The 18,580-nt window shown below is 41.0% G+C and overlaps 1 protein-coding gene across 1 annotated transcript in view; it reads right to left on the bottom strand.

Annotated features, from left to right (window-relative positions):
* LOC119169735 (MAM and LDL-receptor class A domain-containing protein 1) overlaps nt 1-18,580 on the bottom strand; it is a 269,301-nt gene that overhangs the window by 30,724 nt on the left and 219,997 nt on the right. The window contains exons 56-59 of the mRNA XM_075886845.1: nt 10,675-10,797; nt 9,941-10,077; nt 5,164-5,278; nt 3,597-3,671 (exon numbers count right to left, since the gene is read on the bottom strand). Coding sequence (XP_075742960.1) covers nt 3,597-3,671; nt 5,164-5,278; nt 9,941-10,077; nt 10,675-10,797 — 450 coding nt within the window. The remainder of the gene's footprint in view (nt 1-3,596; nt 3,672-5,163; nt 5,279-9,940; nt 10,078-10,674; nt 10,798-18,580) is intronic.

The raw sequence follows: 18,580 nt of genomic DNA, 5'->3' as shown, positions 1-18,580 counted from the left end.
GATATCAGTGTAATAAAATATCTTGAATCTTTCTGTCAAAAACGAGCGCTCCGAAAAAGCACGCACCGCCGAATTATAGCGACAGTAACGATACCAAGCGCAGAGAGGTGCCTCAAGGTCAACGATAAAGAAGAAAACAAACATCCAAAGACTCCCTGGGCGCGCCGTTTCTCCTCCCCTCGGAAGCGTAGTTCGCCGACCAACCTCCTCAAATCGGCGGCTGAGCAAGCCCTGGGAAGGTTCTCGAGGGAAAGGGGCGTGGTGATGCTGAGTTGCGTCATGTGTCGCGGACAGCCCTCGAAACGTCTCGCGCTTTCACGAGCCTTCGCTGCGTATCGCGCCAACGAAACGATGAGAATTTTCTGGAATCTAGCGCGGAAGGTATTTAACCGAGCTGCAGAGATGGGAGAGCAAGAGAAGAAGGAATTTTGTGCCCGTGTGCGTAGGGTGTTCCGCCTTGTCGGCGAAGACTTTTGTCCTCAGTGACAGAGAAGAAGAAAGTATGCGCCAGAGTCCGTAGGGTGTTACCACCGTGTCGTCGGCGACGATTTTGTCCTTAGCGACAAAGCAGGTAATGAAGAGGATTTCCACCTGAGGGATGAAGACCCGTGCTACAGGCAAAAGTGTGTGTCTACCGCCAGCGAGCGAAGACGCGTGGCAACAGCTGCGCGTGGGAAGCCGACGTGTTACCGGCGAAAAAGTTTGGTGCTTAGAGAGTGGCCACTTGAAGACGCGAGGTTTCCTGGAAGAGAAACTTCGGGGGCAGCGGAACGACAACAGCGCTGGACTTTGAGTGAGTGATTCTTGGAAGAGTATCATTCAGACTTTTGTTCCAAGGACTTTGGACTGAATAAGTTTTCGAACTCTTTAGTCTTTAAGTGTCTTAGTTGTTCGATGCATGCGATTGCATGTTAGTGCGTATTGTTGTTTGTGTCCGTTGTTACGAGTGTGGCTGATTTTACTGTGTAGTACGTTGTTAGATTGTTGACATATCGTATTCAACTATTGTCAAGTGTGCATATTTTTGTATCGATTTGATCTGCCATATTTGAGAATATAATTTTGTTTTGTTTATCAACTTTCGGCTCCGACTTGTTCTTTGGGCCACCGTCGGCGTCTGCTGGCGTGCCAAATAGGACCACTTCTGAATTGTCCACGCTTTCGTGGTGCAGTTCGGGGGGCCATATTTCGGCCCTTGGAATTAGCCCGGCGATCGCCTCCCTAATTAAGGGGACCTGTGACACTTGCTTTTGTGAATTTCACACAAGTGACGTCCTTGAGCTTTGAACCAAGTTTAAAGCCATGTGCTTATTCTGCATAGATCAGTTCATACCGAACAAACGTGTAAAACCAACTAAACACGCATCTTGGATGAACAGGCGTACCATTCAGTTAAAACGTAAAGCCAAACGAATACAAAAACAGGAGCTGGTGCCGTTAATTTAACCACTGTTCGTACATCTCTGTCGGAATCTATTACGAAAGCAAAGAAGTTTTATTTCAGCAACACTTTATCTAACTTTATAAGGGAAGATCCACAGAAGTTTTGGAACTTTATTAAGGAGCAAAAGAAATCGATAAGGAGCATTACCCACGACGGTACTGCAATAACTGTCCCAAAAGCTTTGCTAACCATTTAAATGCCCACATTCATAGTGTCTTCTCCCCGCCTACTCAACCTTTCTTTCAAATTTCACGGTCCTCCTTTTCAAATATCAATATTTCTAAGGTGTGCTTAACATGCTTCTACGATTGAAGACGAAATCTTCCGTCGGTCCTGATGGCATTCTCAACTCCTTCCTCCGGCGTTACGCTGAACCAATAAGCAAATTTCTCGTCGCAATCTTTCAGGTCTCTCTAGAATCCGCGATACTTCCACCCAGCTGGAAAATTGCATGCATTGTACCAATTTTAAAAAAGGGCGACCCATCTTCAGTCTTAACGTACCGTCCGATTTCTATTTTATCATCGTCTTGCAAAACGATTGAGCATATCGTTTCGGATTACAAAAATAACTTCTTAAATGAGCATGACATTCTAACTCCTTTTCAACATGGCTTTAGGAAGGGTCTTTTGACAATCACCCAATTAGGTAAGGTCATACATTCTTTCGCTTCCGTTCTTGACAGAGGTGGACGTTATTTTTCTAGATTTTCAAAAGGCAAGCCTTGATGTAGTTCCTCATGACAAATTAATCTGCAAATTACAGTTTCTTGGTTTTCCTGGCTTCATCCTATTATGATTATCTGCTTATTTAATGCATCGGAAACAGTGGAAACAATGTGTTATCATTGACAGACAACAATCTGACTCTTTCCGGTAACCTCAGAGGTCCCTCAGGAAAGTGTACTTGACCCACTATTATTCCTTATTTATTGCAACGACATAGCCGATGTCATACAAGCCCCAGTAAATATTCGTTTTTTCGCAGATGACTGCGTTATTTTTAACGAAATCAATACAGTTGAAGACCAATTCTTGCTTAGTGCAGCCTTAAACAGTATATTTAAGCGGATCAATAAATGGGGCATGAAACTAAATTCTTCTAAGTCTGTGCTCCTGCGTATAACTAAAAAAAAAACAGTACTCCTGATGTTTTCATACTCCATTGGCCAAAACCCATTGATTGAAGTTAAGGAGTACAATTATCTTTGAATTACCATTACTAACAACCTCAACTGGAGCCCCCACATTTCTAACACCGCCTCTTCAGCCTTCAGAAAATATGTCTATTTCGACACAAGCTTGAACATGCATCCCATGACGTGAAAACTTTAGCCTATACAACTTTTATCAGACCCAAGTTAGAATACGCCTCCATTATTTGGGATCCTTTCACCAAAGCCAATATTCATTGTCTTGAAAAAATACACAAAAAAGCCATGCGATTCATTTTTCTAAATACAGCCGTGAGGATTCTGTAACGGATCTTATACGTTCTAACGGTTTTCACACCCTTCAAATGAGGCGCAAAATATCCCGACTGAAGTTACTCCATTCTTTGTTAAATCGTAAACTTTTTATAGATCCCAGTCCTTACATATTCCTTTCTGAGACTAGGAAAACCCGTCATTCCCATCCCCTCACACTCTTCCCTTATGTTGCCAGATCTAACCTCTTTAAATATTCTTTTTTCCCCGCATTATAGAAGAATGGAACCTAATAACTATTGATAATCTGGAGTCGACTGAATCAATACAGAATTACTTCTTCCCAATTTCCTAATTATATTTTATTTACAGTTGTTTTTTATTGTTACCTGACCTAATTATGATATTCAATTGTGCTTTGTCGATGCATTTATGTTGTACCCTGCCCCTCCTGCATGGGCTACATGACCTGCAGTATTTTGTAAAGAAAAAAAATAGCAAGTTAGGTAGAAGTGGACATTGTGTCTGGCAATTTTCTTTTTCGGAAAGGAACGAAATTACAGAGTAAAAAGTGTCATGCGTCTACATGCCTACAAGGGAGTAGTAGGGACGCCATTAGATAAACTGCCGAAGTTGAAGCTGCTCACAATTAACGGTGACTGTAAGAATGTTTTCTTTTGCTACAGAATGGGAGACATAAGAAAAAGAAACCAGCACTTTGATTACCTGCTGGGGCTGGTTGCTTTGAAGGCATCGGCTCGGTCACATGTGATGTAGCTGGGCTGTCTGCTTCGGTGGTTGCTGAAAAAAGTGATGAATAAAAAATGACTTTCCTGAATAAGTCGCATATAGCCGGAAGCTTTGTGTAAGCCGCCAAAGTGGACTCAGCTAGCACTCATCAGTACTGTAATCAGAAAGAAACATCTTTATAATAAATTGTAGATTCATTACAATTAATACACATAATAATATTGTAGATTTTGAACTTGTGCATACCACAAACGAAATCAATGTGTTATGCAGACCTTTCATCTTACACATCCTACTCATGAATATTTTCAAAGGTACACTAGGGTGACAGGCTGCTTTATGTACAAGAGTACAAGTCGAGCTGATATTTTTCTTTATTTAAGACAACGTGGAATATGCGGCAAACGTTGTGAATGCATCAGTGACTTCTGGATGATTAAAAACACTAACGTCATGAAAACAATTACTTATAATCAGAGGTTGGCGAAAATGTGGAGCTTGCTCACACTCACTCAAAGAATACATTTTGTTCCTCACACTCAGACTCACCAAACTTTTCGTGAACCAGACTTAAACTCACTAAAATTTTTCTCTGCCAGACACACTCACACTCACTCAGACTGACGGCTTGACCTGAATCTAGGTAAGTGCGATGAGTCGACTCAGGAGTCAGTCTGCCGGCCTATTCTTATGACTTTTGCTGACGACACTTCCCGGCTGTGCTGTTTTGCTGAACTTGTGAACATTTCTTAGGGAAAAATACTCAAAGAGTGGTCAATCATCATTGCGAGATACATTCCCCAGATAGTTTATATTTTTCTACCTTAGTGCTATTTTGTAAAGCTCAGATTGACTCATATTGTGTATATAAATATATCAGATATATCTACTTGCACGCTAGCGTCCAAACTTACTTTGTCATGCGAAATGAGCAATAAGCATTGCTGCTAGTGCAAATAACCAGCGTAGGACGAGCGCTGCTATCAAAGAATATTTATGCATATGCAAACACAAGGGCTTACTCGTAACCTTGAAGATAAGAAAAGTTCTCGACCTTTCGCTTTGACAAAAAAGTAACAGAAATGATTGCTTATACTCGGTTGCAACCTTTCCACTTACTCGTCATTCGTTCTTTTTAATATCCACTCAATTTCAATGTTACTCAATCCTTCACCACTCACAAAATCATGCACAGACAGCCAAATCATTGCACAGCATTTATTTATGGTATCTGTTAATTTTGACTACAGTACAGGAAACAAAACAAACAAGCGTGAAAAAAGTCGTGTTGCAACGTCGAGCCATTCCCCACCATTCCTAACAAAATCACAAAATCAAGCGCTGCGGGAGTAATACACCTTATTCCTTACGTGGTATATGTTGCTTTTGAATACTGCAAAGGAATCGAAACAAACATCTGTGAATAAGCTCGTGTTGCAGCTTTTGTTTTGCTCTCATCTAATAATTCAGAAACAGATAGCATCGTACATTTCGAGTCAAGGTATATTTAAAGTCGGCATGCTCCGCAGGAGCGTCTACGTACGGGGCATGGAGGCTTCTGGATCAGGCTCGGCTGTCGCGCACCTGCCAGAACGCACGTCAATGTCATCAATGGCGATGTCACTGCTGCCTTGTTCAGTGCGGCCAGTAATAATAATCTGGGCAAAAGAAAGGTACATCAAACCTTACGCTGACATCTGCACAATTGCAAACGAAAAAAAAAAATGCTCATTTCTACTGTCACTCGTAGCCCCTGTGAAAAAGCCACTGTGAAGTCACTGCAGACATTGATAAACCCCTGTAGCACAACAAAATTTTTAGAAAAAAAATATTCGTGGGCACAATTTAAAATTTGATGCCATACAGACTATGGAGGATACGTCATTCACTGATGAGCGTTTCTAACCTAAACAGTCGATAATTCCTCAAGCCTATCCTTCTGGCCGGGATGAAAATACTACATTTTCGATGCAGGCGAAAATGCTGTAGGCGCTTGTGATCGCATTTGCGTGCATGTTAAACAGTCCCAGATGGTAGAAATTTCTGGCGCTTTTCACTACAGCGTCTTTTATGGTCATTTGGAGGTTTCTAGACGTTACACTCCACACATAAATCAATCAAATACAATGATGGGCTAATAAAGCAACATTTACCTCATACAAGAAAAATTGCTTGTTTTATTATTCAAGTTTTACTGACATTTTCACGATTACCACGTAAGACTGATATTATCACGTTGTAAAAATGCTGTGAACAATCTCGCTTTCATCTGATTTATGTAATTAAAATTGTTTATAATTTCTTACTTAGACCATTCTAGTGTGAGCGCACTGAGGATACCTTATGTGACCTTGTACAAATCATCTGTTTACATGCGCGCACTTGTCCCGCCTAATCATCTCTTGTTCAAAAGAATTTTGGCTGTAACTAACAAGACAATTACAAACATTTGCAAACATTTACAACACATCTCAATTTACCTTTACACATTACATTTAAATTTACAACCACATCTGTAGAGCGTTGAAAAAAACCTCTATGGTATACTAGTGAGAAAAGTTGGACTTATCATATATTCAGAGTGTCACAAAAAACTCTACTTTCGTGTACTAGAAAAGGTAGTGTAAAAAAATTACGGAATATTCACGGGGTGAATGATGATGAATGGGCGAAGCTCCGGAGGGATTCATCGGTAAACTGTGAATCTTCCGTGTAATTCGCCCAGTTGATCATCATGTAAAGACGTGAGAAACGCTGTGTGTGTATATACACAAATCAACTTTTATTTGTTCTTAGACGATGGATGGATTGCGATGTCCCTTCATTATGACGGCTTTATGGTCTGTGCCTTGCGCTCTCTCCGCTGTGCAGCCTTATCCATCCGGCGACTCCGAGCGCGCGCCAACAGCGAACGGATTTTATTACAACGCTCACCCTAGCGTACGTCGCCGCACTAAATCGAACGATTGCCTTCAACCAATGACACGCGCCATATGTGACATCATTCCTATTTTATAAGACCTCGCGTCTTTCATTAACTACAAGTACCGCTTTCTAGTTTATAACATCTTGCATCTTTTCATCATCAGCTACAAGTACAACCATCTAGTAAACACTACAAGAACTAAACGAGAGGTGGCTACATACAGGAGACGGTACCGCCATCTAGTGAACACTGCAAGAACTAAACTAGAGGTGGCTACATACAGGGGACGGTACCGCCATCTAGTGAACACTGCAAGAACTAAACTAGAGGTGGCTACATACAGGCTACAGGGGACGCACAGCCCACGCCCTAAGGAGCTTCGCCCCTAAAAACTCTACTTTCGTGTACTAGAAAAGGTAGTGTTAAACAAACAAAACATATTATTAATTAAAATAGCTCTATTCCTTGCACCACGTACAGTGCAAACTATTCCATGCCTAGCAGATGGAGCGCTACTGGTGTTAGTTCAAGTGGAACTGTATTCACTCTTAATTATCTCAGCAGCCTGAATATGTCTATGAACGGCCACATACCACCTGCATACTAAGCGGAGCGTAAGTGATGGTTAAAATGCCTGGCAGCTCTTGTGTTGAAAAGAAAGGCAATACTGATTATCGATTAGCCATGACAGCAAGTGGCATGCCCTACACACACCAATGAATACAAAGTTGTTTAAATTTTTTTTTGGCCCGACCTCCAAGTTTATAGTGTATATATTAAATGTCACGAAGAGAGACCTGCTAGACCAAGGTCGAAAATTATCAGGAATAACAAGGTAACATTAGATCACACTATAATAAAGTTGAATTTCAAAAGAAGATTTCCTGTTAAAGGGCCACTCACCAGGATCTCAAAATATCAAAAAGAGCGCAATATTCTCTCCTGATATTTCTCGTCCTTCTTGGCGCACTATAGTGTGATAAAGACAGTAGTTTTTGTGACGTCTACAACGTACATGCTTTCGATTCGTTGATGTACGCTAAATATCACATGTAATTCGTCTCCTGCTCTGCTTTGCCATGCAGTCGCCCATCCGTTCTTCTTTGTTTCGCATGAACATTGTGCACAATCAACTGCTTAAACTTCATTTTTTATGTTTATAACTGCGCAAGTGATGATAACAGCGTGAAGCCGAGAAGCGCCAAATTTCGATAGGCTCTAGCGCTCAGTGCTGATATTGTTCACGTACATTCAAGAACTAAGGGGCGAGGAGAATGCAACGTGTGTATGAAGGATAGGAGAAAATTCTCCCCCCCCCCCTCCGGTCTATGAACGCGGGGTGGTGAGTGGCCCTTTAACATTTCACTTAAGTGCTCCTAGCGTGAACACAGATGTGCTGAATGCGCCCGTCATATGTTATTTGAAAATATTAGCGGGTTTGTGTCTCACCGTAACACTCGAGTTTCTTGAGCGCCACGAAATGAAGATGCATTAGGAAGAGGCTGGAGATTCCAGAACAATGATGGGATTAAAGAGTTAGTAGCATAAAACTTAGATACATGCACTTTTCTTCCATGTTTTTGTTAAAGTATCAGCATAAACGAAAACTTCTGTCAAGGCAAATATATGTAACCGATGTTGCGAGTGCCAGCATTACTGTTGAAATCCCTCAGTTACCAGGTTCAAGAGGCATTTGAGTCTCAAAGGAAACTGACCGCGAGCGAGGGGGGATAAATATATTTTAAACAAATTGACCTTATCTGAAAGTATCAAGTTGGGACTACTTATTAATAATAATGAGTATCTGTCACAAAACATGTATCGTTTCATTTCTATACTGTGCCACTACCATGTCCTTAGGCGAGGTTTATGAATTCAGTCATCTTGCTGTTCTTTTTGATAACATGCTATTTTTTTTTTGCTTCCACAAAACGTGCTGCCATGCGTGGTCTTCGTTCTCTCAGCTGCGCCTGCATATTTCTCTCGAGAATTTAGTTCTCCTATAGCGTTCCACAAACTTCCCAACACAATATGTCTTCCTCAACTTGAATATGCGTCTGTGATCTGGAATTGCAGTGACCCCATCGAGCGAGTCCACAAAAATAGTCATCAGTATATATACGAACACCCTTTCTGTCGAAATGACTCCGGATCTCGTTCCAACGCTGCCAGATTATTATCATTGCGATGACTTGGCTGCCGACGAAATCACGGTGACCTATTCTTTCTTTACGAAATAGTTTAAGATATAGTATCCTGCCTCTTACGTCTGAGTTGTGTAGATTTTCTTATTTTGCGTAAGCTAACCAGAAAGAATCGTTCATTTCATGCACCTGCCAACTTCTCTGAACACTCTACAGTTCACAAAATACAAAGTTCCTGTAATGTTAACTTTCGTGATGTCAAAGTTTGTCAGGTGTCATTGTTTTTATGTTAGTTTTCTACTGTCTTAGCATAGTTTTTAACAAAGTACAGGCTATTCCCTTTTCCCTCTTTCAGGAAGGTTTCTACATAGTTGTGTATATTTTTCTTATTTTAACTTCATTTTCGTGATTTTTGTCTTGTATTCTAATTCTTCCCATTTTGGGCTGATTTCTTTTCTCTGTGTGTTTTCACTATTCACCAGATTTTTCTGAACACTCTCTGTATTGTTTTCCTTATTTGTATGGTTTGATTTTTGATTGCGCTTGCATTAGGACTTTTTGTTTTTCCAGGGCACATTAAATTAATGATTGATTATTTGATCACCATTATTCTTTTTATGACGAATAATATAATAATCTTATTAGAAACAATGATAAAATAATTAATACTACTATAATAATATTACCAATAATACTATTCATATAATTAATATACTAATGATAGTAATATTGTTATTATTATAGGTAGCAGCAATATTATGTCTTAGCGCCTTATGTCCCGTCACCTCAATATGATTATGAGAGACGACCGTCTGGTGTTCCTTAACCTGCTCTAAACCCGAGCCATAGATGTTCCTGAACCCGGGCCTATGTTGCGTCCATCCAAATGCGACCACGAGGGCCGGGATCAGACCCGGGATTTTTGGGTCAACGGCTAAATACCGTAGCCACTGTTCCACTGAGGTGTACTTACTACTCTGCTACTACTACTACTACTACTACTAGTAGAAGTAGTAGTGGTACGGTAGTAGCGCGAAAGTACGGTAATAGTAGTAGTAGTAGTAGTAGTAGTTGTAGTAGCATAAGTAGCAGCATAACTATCAGTTTAAAGGAAGGTGGCAGCATTAGTAATAAAATAAACAACTTTTTTATTAGCCACTATTAATCGGGTACTATGAGGTTGCGCAGATGAACGCTGGTGGTTGGCTCCCAATCACTTAACGAATTACTTAGGCGAACACGCCACTTACAGTGAAAATGGGAGGGAGCTCAGTTCTTTCCACTTGGAGTAAAGTCCACTGGCTCGGCGTGGTGGCTTTCACTGTCGTTGCTCGCCCGTCCAAGTAGTGATGCTCATCAAGAAACCCAACGCTCAACGATGCTCCCGCTGGAATCCGAGAAACAACCTTTCTGTATCTATTCGTTCAATATACAGTTGGAAGGATAAAATTAATAAGCCTTCAACGGCTCAAGCACCTTCAAAATTCCTGTTAAGACCAATAAACATCTCCCTTCTTTGGATAAGAAATGATTTTGAAAAGCTTCGTTCAGTTCTTTTTTTTTTTCAAATTACAACTTATTGTCTATTAGAAATTCGGTAAATGGGATAAGTTTACTCAACGAAATAGTGAATTTATGAATGAAAAATGAATGAAAATTATATTTTAGAAAGTTCGAGGCAATAATCTGGCCTGAATTCACTCCGTCAATAGTATTCACTTTAATAATTCTCAACCAATCACTTATTCAATGTGGGAGCAGTATGTGACTACTAAATTATGACCATAATGAAATGATGTGAGTGGTAATATAAAATGTTTGTAATGCCTTACAACTGCACACTGAAACACATTCAGAATTAAAGAAACAGAAATACACGTGAACACAAATAAATCCAACGTGTTGCACAATATGAGCGAAAATTGTCAAAAAAATTAAATCATCAGAAAGCCAGGAAGACACAGCATTTCGAAAGAACACTCACAGTTCTGCCTCATGATGTAGTAGAGTCTAAAGCACACAGCAGGACCTAAGGTGAGAGCCTCACTCTGTATACTTCCAAGTGATCTTGCCGACGTGTCTTCAGCATCTAGGAGAAGATAGTATCCTGCAAAATGAGAGAGGAAATATGAAGAACTAAAAGTCACACTAATGGTGAAGCAATATGTAAACGGTTGCACTTGTTGTGTAGACAATCAGGCAAACGCAAAGTTGTAGTGAAGTTTCAAGAACGAAACAGGCACATCCAATTGGAAGGGAAGGAATCTAGTATATATTAAGTTCACTGCCTGTTTTCAATTTTATTACAATGTGACCCGTCTAATATCTGATCGCATTCGCACCTACATGAATATATCTAATGTAATATAACATTGCTAATAATAGTATTATCAGTACCTTATTTGACGTGCCCAGGAACAACAATAGGGGTTTTGTGCGGCCGCATGCAAAAATCAACGATAAAAATTCACCATTTCATACAGTCTTCAGATGAACAGATAAAAAAAAAATAAGCTCGTACAGAAAGAGATCAACGCAAAAAGAGAAGAATAAAAAGACAAGACGAGAATAATGCGATAGAGCGAAAAACAACATGGAATATACCAAACAATGCGGAAGGCCTCCTGAAAGACAGAAAAAAGAATGAACGTATGCATTCTGAAAAACCGTTTCAAGCCAGCGCAAAGCTGAGATAGGAACATTGAGTGTATACTATTAAAACTTCAAGATCAAGGAAGTTAACATTGCCGAGACTTTCTACTCCGTGAATGACAGGGTGTTAAAGGAAATTAGCAGGTACATAAAACGTTCGATTCGCTCAGGGTAGTGTACGCGAAATCCAAAAATTAGTACAACTGAGAAGTAAAGGGCAGTACGTGATACCATGAACTACCTTGTAAATAAAAAATTATGCAGATCCCACGTGATTTGCGAATTGATGTTATGGGAAGTATGTGAATTGAAGACGACTATGTTGTGATGTTCTTATTGAGGTAAACGTTACGATGTGGACATGGAAGTATAGCTACAAAAGAGTGGACACAAGAGACAAGTAAACGGGATGGGTGCTATTTTTGCATACTTGTCTCTTGTTTGTCGCCTTTTTGCTCTCTACTTTAATTTTCAGACAATGCACCTACTCGCCCAGCAACCCATCCTCTTACGAAGTGGCACTGAAGGTATGTGCAAATGCTTTCAAATGCATATGTTAAAAAAACGTATTTGTTTTATATAACCAGTTGGTTACAGTTGCGTGATGATACCAACAGCAACATGAACACTAGAAAGACCAGAAGCGGTAATTTGATATGAATCAACCGTGCTCCCGAGAATGGGAGCTCTGAATACTGCTAGATCAATAAACTTCACCTAATGGCGTCTAACTGCAGTTGACGTTAATCCGACGTGACGACTGTGTCGTGGGAGTACATATGTATTGTTTGCAAAATGGGGGGAATAGCCAGCACTGCAACCGCAATTGACACTTCGCGAACTATTTGAAAAGTACTTCAGTGAGCTGGCCTGGCTGTGTTTTAGAATACTTGATCGCCATGCAGAATGCTCAGGTTCAATTCCTGCTGGGACCCTGACATTTATTCTTTGCATTCGTGAGGCCAACAACATCGATGTCTGATTTTTCTTAACGCTCACGCGTTAAAATTACCCATGTTTGTTCTCGCCGTTCCTGTGCATACATAAACTGTTAGCAACATGTGGGACATACGTGCATGCATACCTGTGGCACGCACCCGCTCCCGGGTATGTGCCACACGTCCAGCGGAAAGGCTTTGATGACGCAGGCGACGGGATTTTCATAGTGTCCATGTCATCAACAGCACATCACGTTTGCTAAACCATCTCACCCTCTCACTCTAATTTTGGTTTACGCCAAGATAAGAGGATGATCATGAGAGCAACTAGAAGTAGCCGGCTAAATAGATAGATAGACGCTCAAACTGGCTGCCAAACGCTAAGAAATGTTTCGAATTTATCACCAGGTCAGTGTGATTTTGTCGACAGTACTGTGATGTCATTGACAATAATCTGACAATGTTACAACAAAATAGAGAGTCATTTCTAGCGAAACGATGGTTGTAAATGCTTATGAATTTTCTTCTTGACTCGTGCATTGGCGTTACTCATGAATTTAGCAGTGCCATTTCGAGTGAGAGATGCATATTCATGTTGAGGACTGCATATTGCTTTATATACAATTTGGGGAAGACTGTTGGAGAGTTGATTTCTCGGAAGGTTTTGCAAACACCGCCTAGAGAGCTAAAACCTTAAATTGCAGCACATTGCGTTTCGGCAGAAAACCTTAGCATGCTATCAAAGAGAACACCAAGATCACTGATTTCATGAACCTTACGTAACAACATGGTACTGACAGAGTACACGGAAATGACACGATGAATGTTTTGCGAGATATATACTCATAAATTTAGTTTGATGATTGATATGTGGGGTTTAACGTCCCAAAACCACCTTATGTATATGAGAGACGCCGTAATGGAGGGCTCCGGAAATTTCAACCACCTTGAGTTCTTTAACGTGCACTCATGTCTGAGCACATGGACCTACAACATTTTCGCCGCCGTCTAAAATGCAGCTGCCGCAGCCGGGATTCGATGCAGTGACCTTCGGGTGAGCAGCTGAGTACCTTAGCCACTAGACCATCGTGGCGGGGTGAATAATAAATTTGGTCTTTGAGGTATTCACAAAAATGCAATTGTGAGCACACCATTCAAAAAAGGACATGAACCTGACTGCAGCAAGCGACAGTCGTTAACTGAATGCATTGCCTTAAATATCCTAATATCATTAGTTTACAAGAGAAAACAAGAATAGCAAATTGCGAAAGAAACATTGCTAACGTTATTTAAAATAGGAGTGGGCCTTATGCCGACCCTTGAAAGACTTCACTAGCCACGAAAAGGAGTCATGACATGGTCAGCTAACAAGTGGCGGTTTTCAGCGGGAAACGAATGCAGATGGTCAAATACACTTTTACACGTGTGAAAACTGAACTGTAAGAGATTATTTCAGTTCCAAGTAAGCCCTAAAAGTCATCGGCTGTAAACTCCGCCCACCACCAGTACAAGGAATACAAGGGTTTGTCGAGGCTGAATTAGCGAGCAAGTGGTATTTAGTGCCACGGAATTGGCAAAACGTGCAGACTTTTGTTGGCTATCATACATGCATGCACGACTTTCGGGGCTGAACATAATAATTAGGTGTTCGTAGCAATGCTTCCCGTTCAGGCCATATTTTCTCCATTGGTTGTTGCTTGAGACATATGTAAACATAAGTCGAAGTGAACGGCATATCAGTGCAGCACTAGGATTACTCACAATAAACATTTTGACCGAAGCTTTGCTTGAACTCTATCGATTGCTTTTGGTTGCGGTAAAAAAAATAGCAAGTGTGACGCCTAACTATGGCACTGTCTGCGACGAGTTTCAGTAAATATTTATTCGTAGTGTAAACGGCATATGCATCGCACATTAACAGAGCACTTTTTGACCTACGAAATTGCATGCTGCAAGAACCAGCGCTACATAGGTGACCCGGCCGCATCGTTTCAACCCCTGAAAGTCATTTAGTTCCAGTGACACGTTCAACAACACATAAAAAGTTAGACTGCATGCAAGCGCGTCTGACTACGGACACGATCGTCCTCCGGAATGCAGGCCGTACAGCAGCTCACCCAGCAAGTGGTTCGTGACGTCATGGCTAGCGATCACACCAGTGTTGCCCCCCCCCCCCCCTCTCAGGGCACTCACTCGTTTATAAAAAAAATTGATTATAAACTAACGGTGCGACCCAACTCGCTCAAATTTCACCAGCTTGTCTGTGAACTTACAAGAATCAACCCAAACAACACAGAATAGGGTCATTATTCAGTTTGTTGACCCCTTTATTACACTTTAATATGGAGGACGTTTGGCCATTGAAATCACCATAAAATAATCTATAAAGCAGGTAGCTGTGCAGGAGATTCACTGCAGACGAGGCAACATCAAAGTTTGATAGTTTAATCAAAAACAGCGAGTGGCCAACTACGTTAAAAGTCTTGCTCAGGTCAGAGTATAGACTACGACAAACTGTTTTCTCTGGGAAATATGTGGAAGATTCACGTTATAAAACTAGCAAGATTTGTGGTAGTTGAGTGGCCTGCCAGAAACTCGTGTTGCTTTGGAATTAATGAATTATACGCTAGCATACAATACGTTGTGAAGACTCAGCTGAAAGATCTTCGATGTGGCACACAGTAGAGAAATAGGGCGAGAATTAGAAACATCAGCTTTGTAGCCTGACCTAAATGCTGAAAAAACACGCGAATTTCCCCCGACCTTGTCAAATGTGTAAGTGTTCAGAAAGTTATCATAGTCTGTAATCGGGCAAATATACTACCTTAGGCCTCTAGTACGGTGGAAGCGATGCCATCTGGGTCGCATGATAAGGACGGTTCTAAGTGCCTAATGCATTCATCAGTTGCGTTTTTCATCCAGCGACTGAGTGCTATATGTGCTAACTGCCTCAAGCTGAGTCTGATGTCAGTGTTAGAGTCGGGAGCCCTATAAACGAATGAAAATGCGTGGCAAAGCAGTCAGTGACGGCATGAATTTCAACACCATCCAAGTCAAATAGTCTGAAAGAATCGTTCACTTTTGCTAGACCATTTTCGTAAATATTTCGAAAACTAAACCAACCTGTCAGAAGCATTCTTTTCCTGGTATTTCCATATATGAACAGTGGGACTGTTTATATAGGGATTGCAGAGAGCTAGGAAAAACGGGAATTTTCGCTGCCACTCGCTGCATAGCGAAGATTTAGCCATGTTTTGCACGTGATTTGCATACTTCATTGTCTTAACCGGTTTACGGGCGAACCAGTGAAGATATTTATGTTGTTTAGGTGTATACTGTGGAATAAGTTACGCATGCGCTTGATACACGCTCCGCAAAATGCTCAACTTGATCATGAACATTAGGTTTGTCAGTGGTTTGTGTTCAATCAACGGCTGACAAGTCTATGTATGCACATATCTTCAAAGCAAATCTTGAAGATTGTTTAAAGTGACATCTGTAGCTCGTTATTTCGGCGCATACAGATAATCTCTCGTTAAGTGGGAAATCTAATTCGCCCGGACGAACAAGAAAAATTTGGGACCATGAAACTTTAACGTGTTCATCGTTTGCAACACAGGTGTAAGACATTGCCTCTGAAATTGACGACTCTGTTATGTTGAATCAGGGAATTCAATTAAATTATTATGTAAAAAAGGAAAGGTGCAATAGCCAATTCTAGGTGCGTGGAAATCTTCAAGAACAATTATTCTGAGTACACTATGAGAACATATCACAAGTTCAATGGAAGGCATGGCATCTTAAACGAGGCACGAGAATGCTGGGCGGTAAACAGTAACATTGAATCAACCAGTTTTCGTGGCGCTCAAGGATAATTTCTAACCCGATCAATTCTTCGAAAGACTCCAGGTCTTTCTCTTTAATGAATTTCAGTGAAGTGTCAATAGGAATCAGCATGCCTACCTCTTTGTGTTTGATTTTGCTAATGTCTCACTCACTGCGGAAAGTGGTGAAGATAGGGGAAAAGTTCAGACAAGCGAATTTCTGGGCCCAGCTAGATTTCAGAAATAGTGATAAACAGAAAGAGAAGAGGAAAGAACACCAGCGAAAAATTACTTGGTCTTGGTACGCAGACCACGAGCAACCTGGTAAAGAATGTGTACGTTACACGTTACTTTCAACACCAGGTACAAGCTCAGAAGGAGGAAGCATGCCATCTTAGAAGTATGCCAAGAAAAGGCCTGAAGAGGCATCCCAGAGGCCACATCAATGGCCATATGGGTGCTGCAGTGTGTTCTCGTCCACCTCGATGTAGAAGAATAGGTTGGAAATTTAATTTGAAGGCACCAGCAAGAAATGGGAGACAGATTCGTTTAAGAGATATGTTTTCGATGGCTGCAGCCGTGATGGCCGGGCTCAACATTGCAATAAAAATGCCTTTTGGTTGTTGCACCCGACGTGGCCTTTGACCTACAGATATAACCGATGTCGTCATAGCTCGAAATGAGGCAGTTTTTGTTTTCTTTCAGCCGTTCTTTAACGTGAAATAACGTCGCCAATGACACAGGCTTCTAACATTCCAGCTCAATCAGGATGCAATTGCCTCGGCTACAATCGGACCAGGGATATTCTTGCACACTACAACCAGGATGACGCAGTGCCAAAGAGCTTTGCGTCATCTTGCTTCATTAAAGTGGTGTACTAGTTCGGCCAAAACTTTGAGGTACCACCGCAAGAACATTATGAGCTGAGGCCATAAATCTGTACACTAACAGAGGAAAGCACCAACTTGTCTTTGTCAAATAGAACTGGGCTTGCCTTGTCTTGTCAAATAGAACAGCTGGGTGTTTTTTTTTATAATTTGCTTGAGGGCTGTAGTGAAGTTCCCCAACTTACCGACGAGACAATCAACAAGATTTCAGAACGCGGCCGTTGTCTTTCAAGTTCTGCATCGGCCAGCAAAATTTCACCTACTGTCTATATTAAATACATGTCAGTGAAGCATAGCAAGGCCTGTTGTGTTTGCGCGAGACTCGTGATTGAACACATTGGTGATGTTACTTGAAAAAGAAATTGTGAATGAAGACAGCGCCTTCGCATTTTTTCCCATTTTTTTCCTTTTACGCCTCTAAACGTCTTGGCTCTCGGACAAAGGAAGTGTCCTGTGACCAAAACTTGCTCCACAATTAAACCAGGTATTAGCTTTCGGACAGACCCCCACCAAACGCAATTTTTTAGTTCATATACATAACTGTCCTTGCAGATACAAGTACTATTACCTTCCTCAGACGTTCCTTGCAATTATTTATGCAGAATTCCACAAAGTGGCGGGAGGGTAAACAGCTAAATTGACACCTACGCGTTTGTAGCGCAGTCACAAGAACCACCATAAAGATTTTTCAGATGGAAAACTCTTTCATTGCCGAAAAACTTGCCTTGGTTCAAGATTCGAAATCAGGACCAACCCGTCATGTAGGTGTCTGTGAATTTCAGGTTTCTATCATTTTGCCCTCACACTGTTGAAATATAGGTTCCTAGGCGCCAGTCCTGTTTTTTTTTTATTTTTGCCGCGGATGAGATTGAAATGTTCGGTTGCTAAGAAAGGTACTTTCTGGGAAATTCGTACGGATATCCTTCCAGCTTCTTGCTACAAACGGGTAGTTATTCATTTCTTTTTCTTTGCATTGTTTGTTTTAGAACATTCTATACCATTCGCTAGATGTATAAAAATAAGAATAATTTTACCACTCCTAAAGGATTTCAGCGTCAGTAAAGTCATTTTCAGAGGTGATAGTGTCGTGCTGAAAAACACATTGCAGTATTTAGGTACCCCCAAATGACAATTTTTCTGTGTATATGCAACAACCAACCACCGAATGTTTGCATTGAACTTGAATACTGCAAATAATGCTGAAAGAACGGTCTGTAGTAGCCAACATTATGCAAATATCACCTAGTAAGCGAGTTCTAGCCAGGTTTGGTACTCGCTAACTGCTAAAGTGCTACCACTAACTGCTCATGATATACACATTTTCTGTAAGATCCCCAATATTAGGCAAAAAAACGGCATCAGCCGCCATAGGCAATATTTAGCCTATAAACCAAACACTAGCCATCATTAGCCATGATTGAGCCAGTAGTAGTTAACACCACCGAACAATCAGCAGTGTGGCTATTACGCAAGTTAATGTGCTTGGTCTGGCTCTCACACTCTATGATTGCGGCGTCGTATTCTAAAAATAGTCTCGCATATAAACGCATTTGATCACATGCTGCCCAGTACACTATGCAGCTTGGTTT

Source organism: Rhipicephalus microplus, chromosome 2 (assembly GCF_043290135.1).
Source record: "Rhipicephalus microplus isolate Deutch F79 chromosome 2, USDA_Rmic, whole genome shotgun sequence".
In the NCBI taxonomy this organism is placed as follows: domain Eukaryota; kingdom Metazoa; phylum Arthropoda; class Arachnida; order Ixodida; family Ixodidae; genus Rhipicephalus; species Rhipicephalus microplus.
Note: the sequence above shows the minus strand (reverse complement) of the source record. Positions and strands in the feature narration are given on the sequence as shown.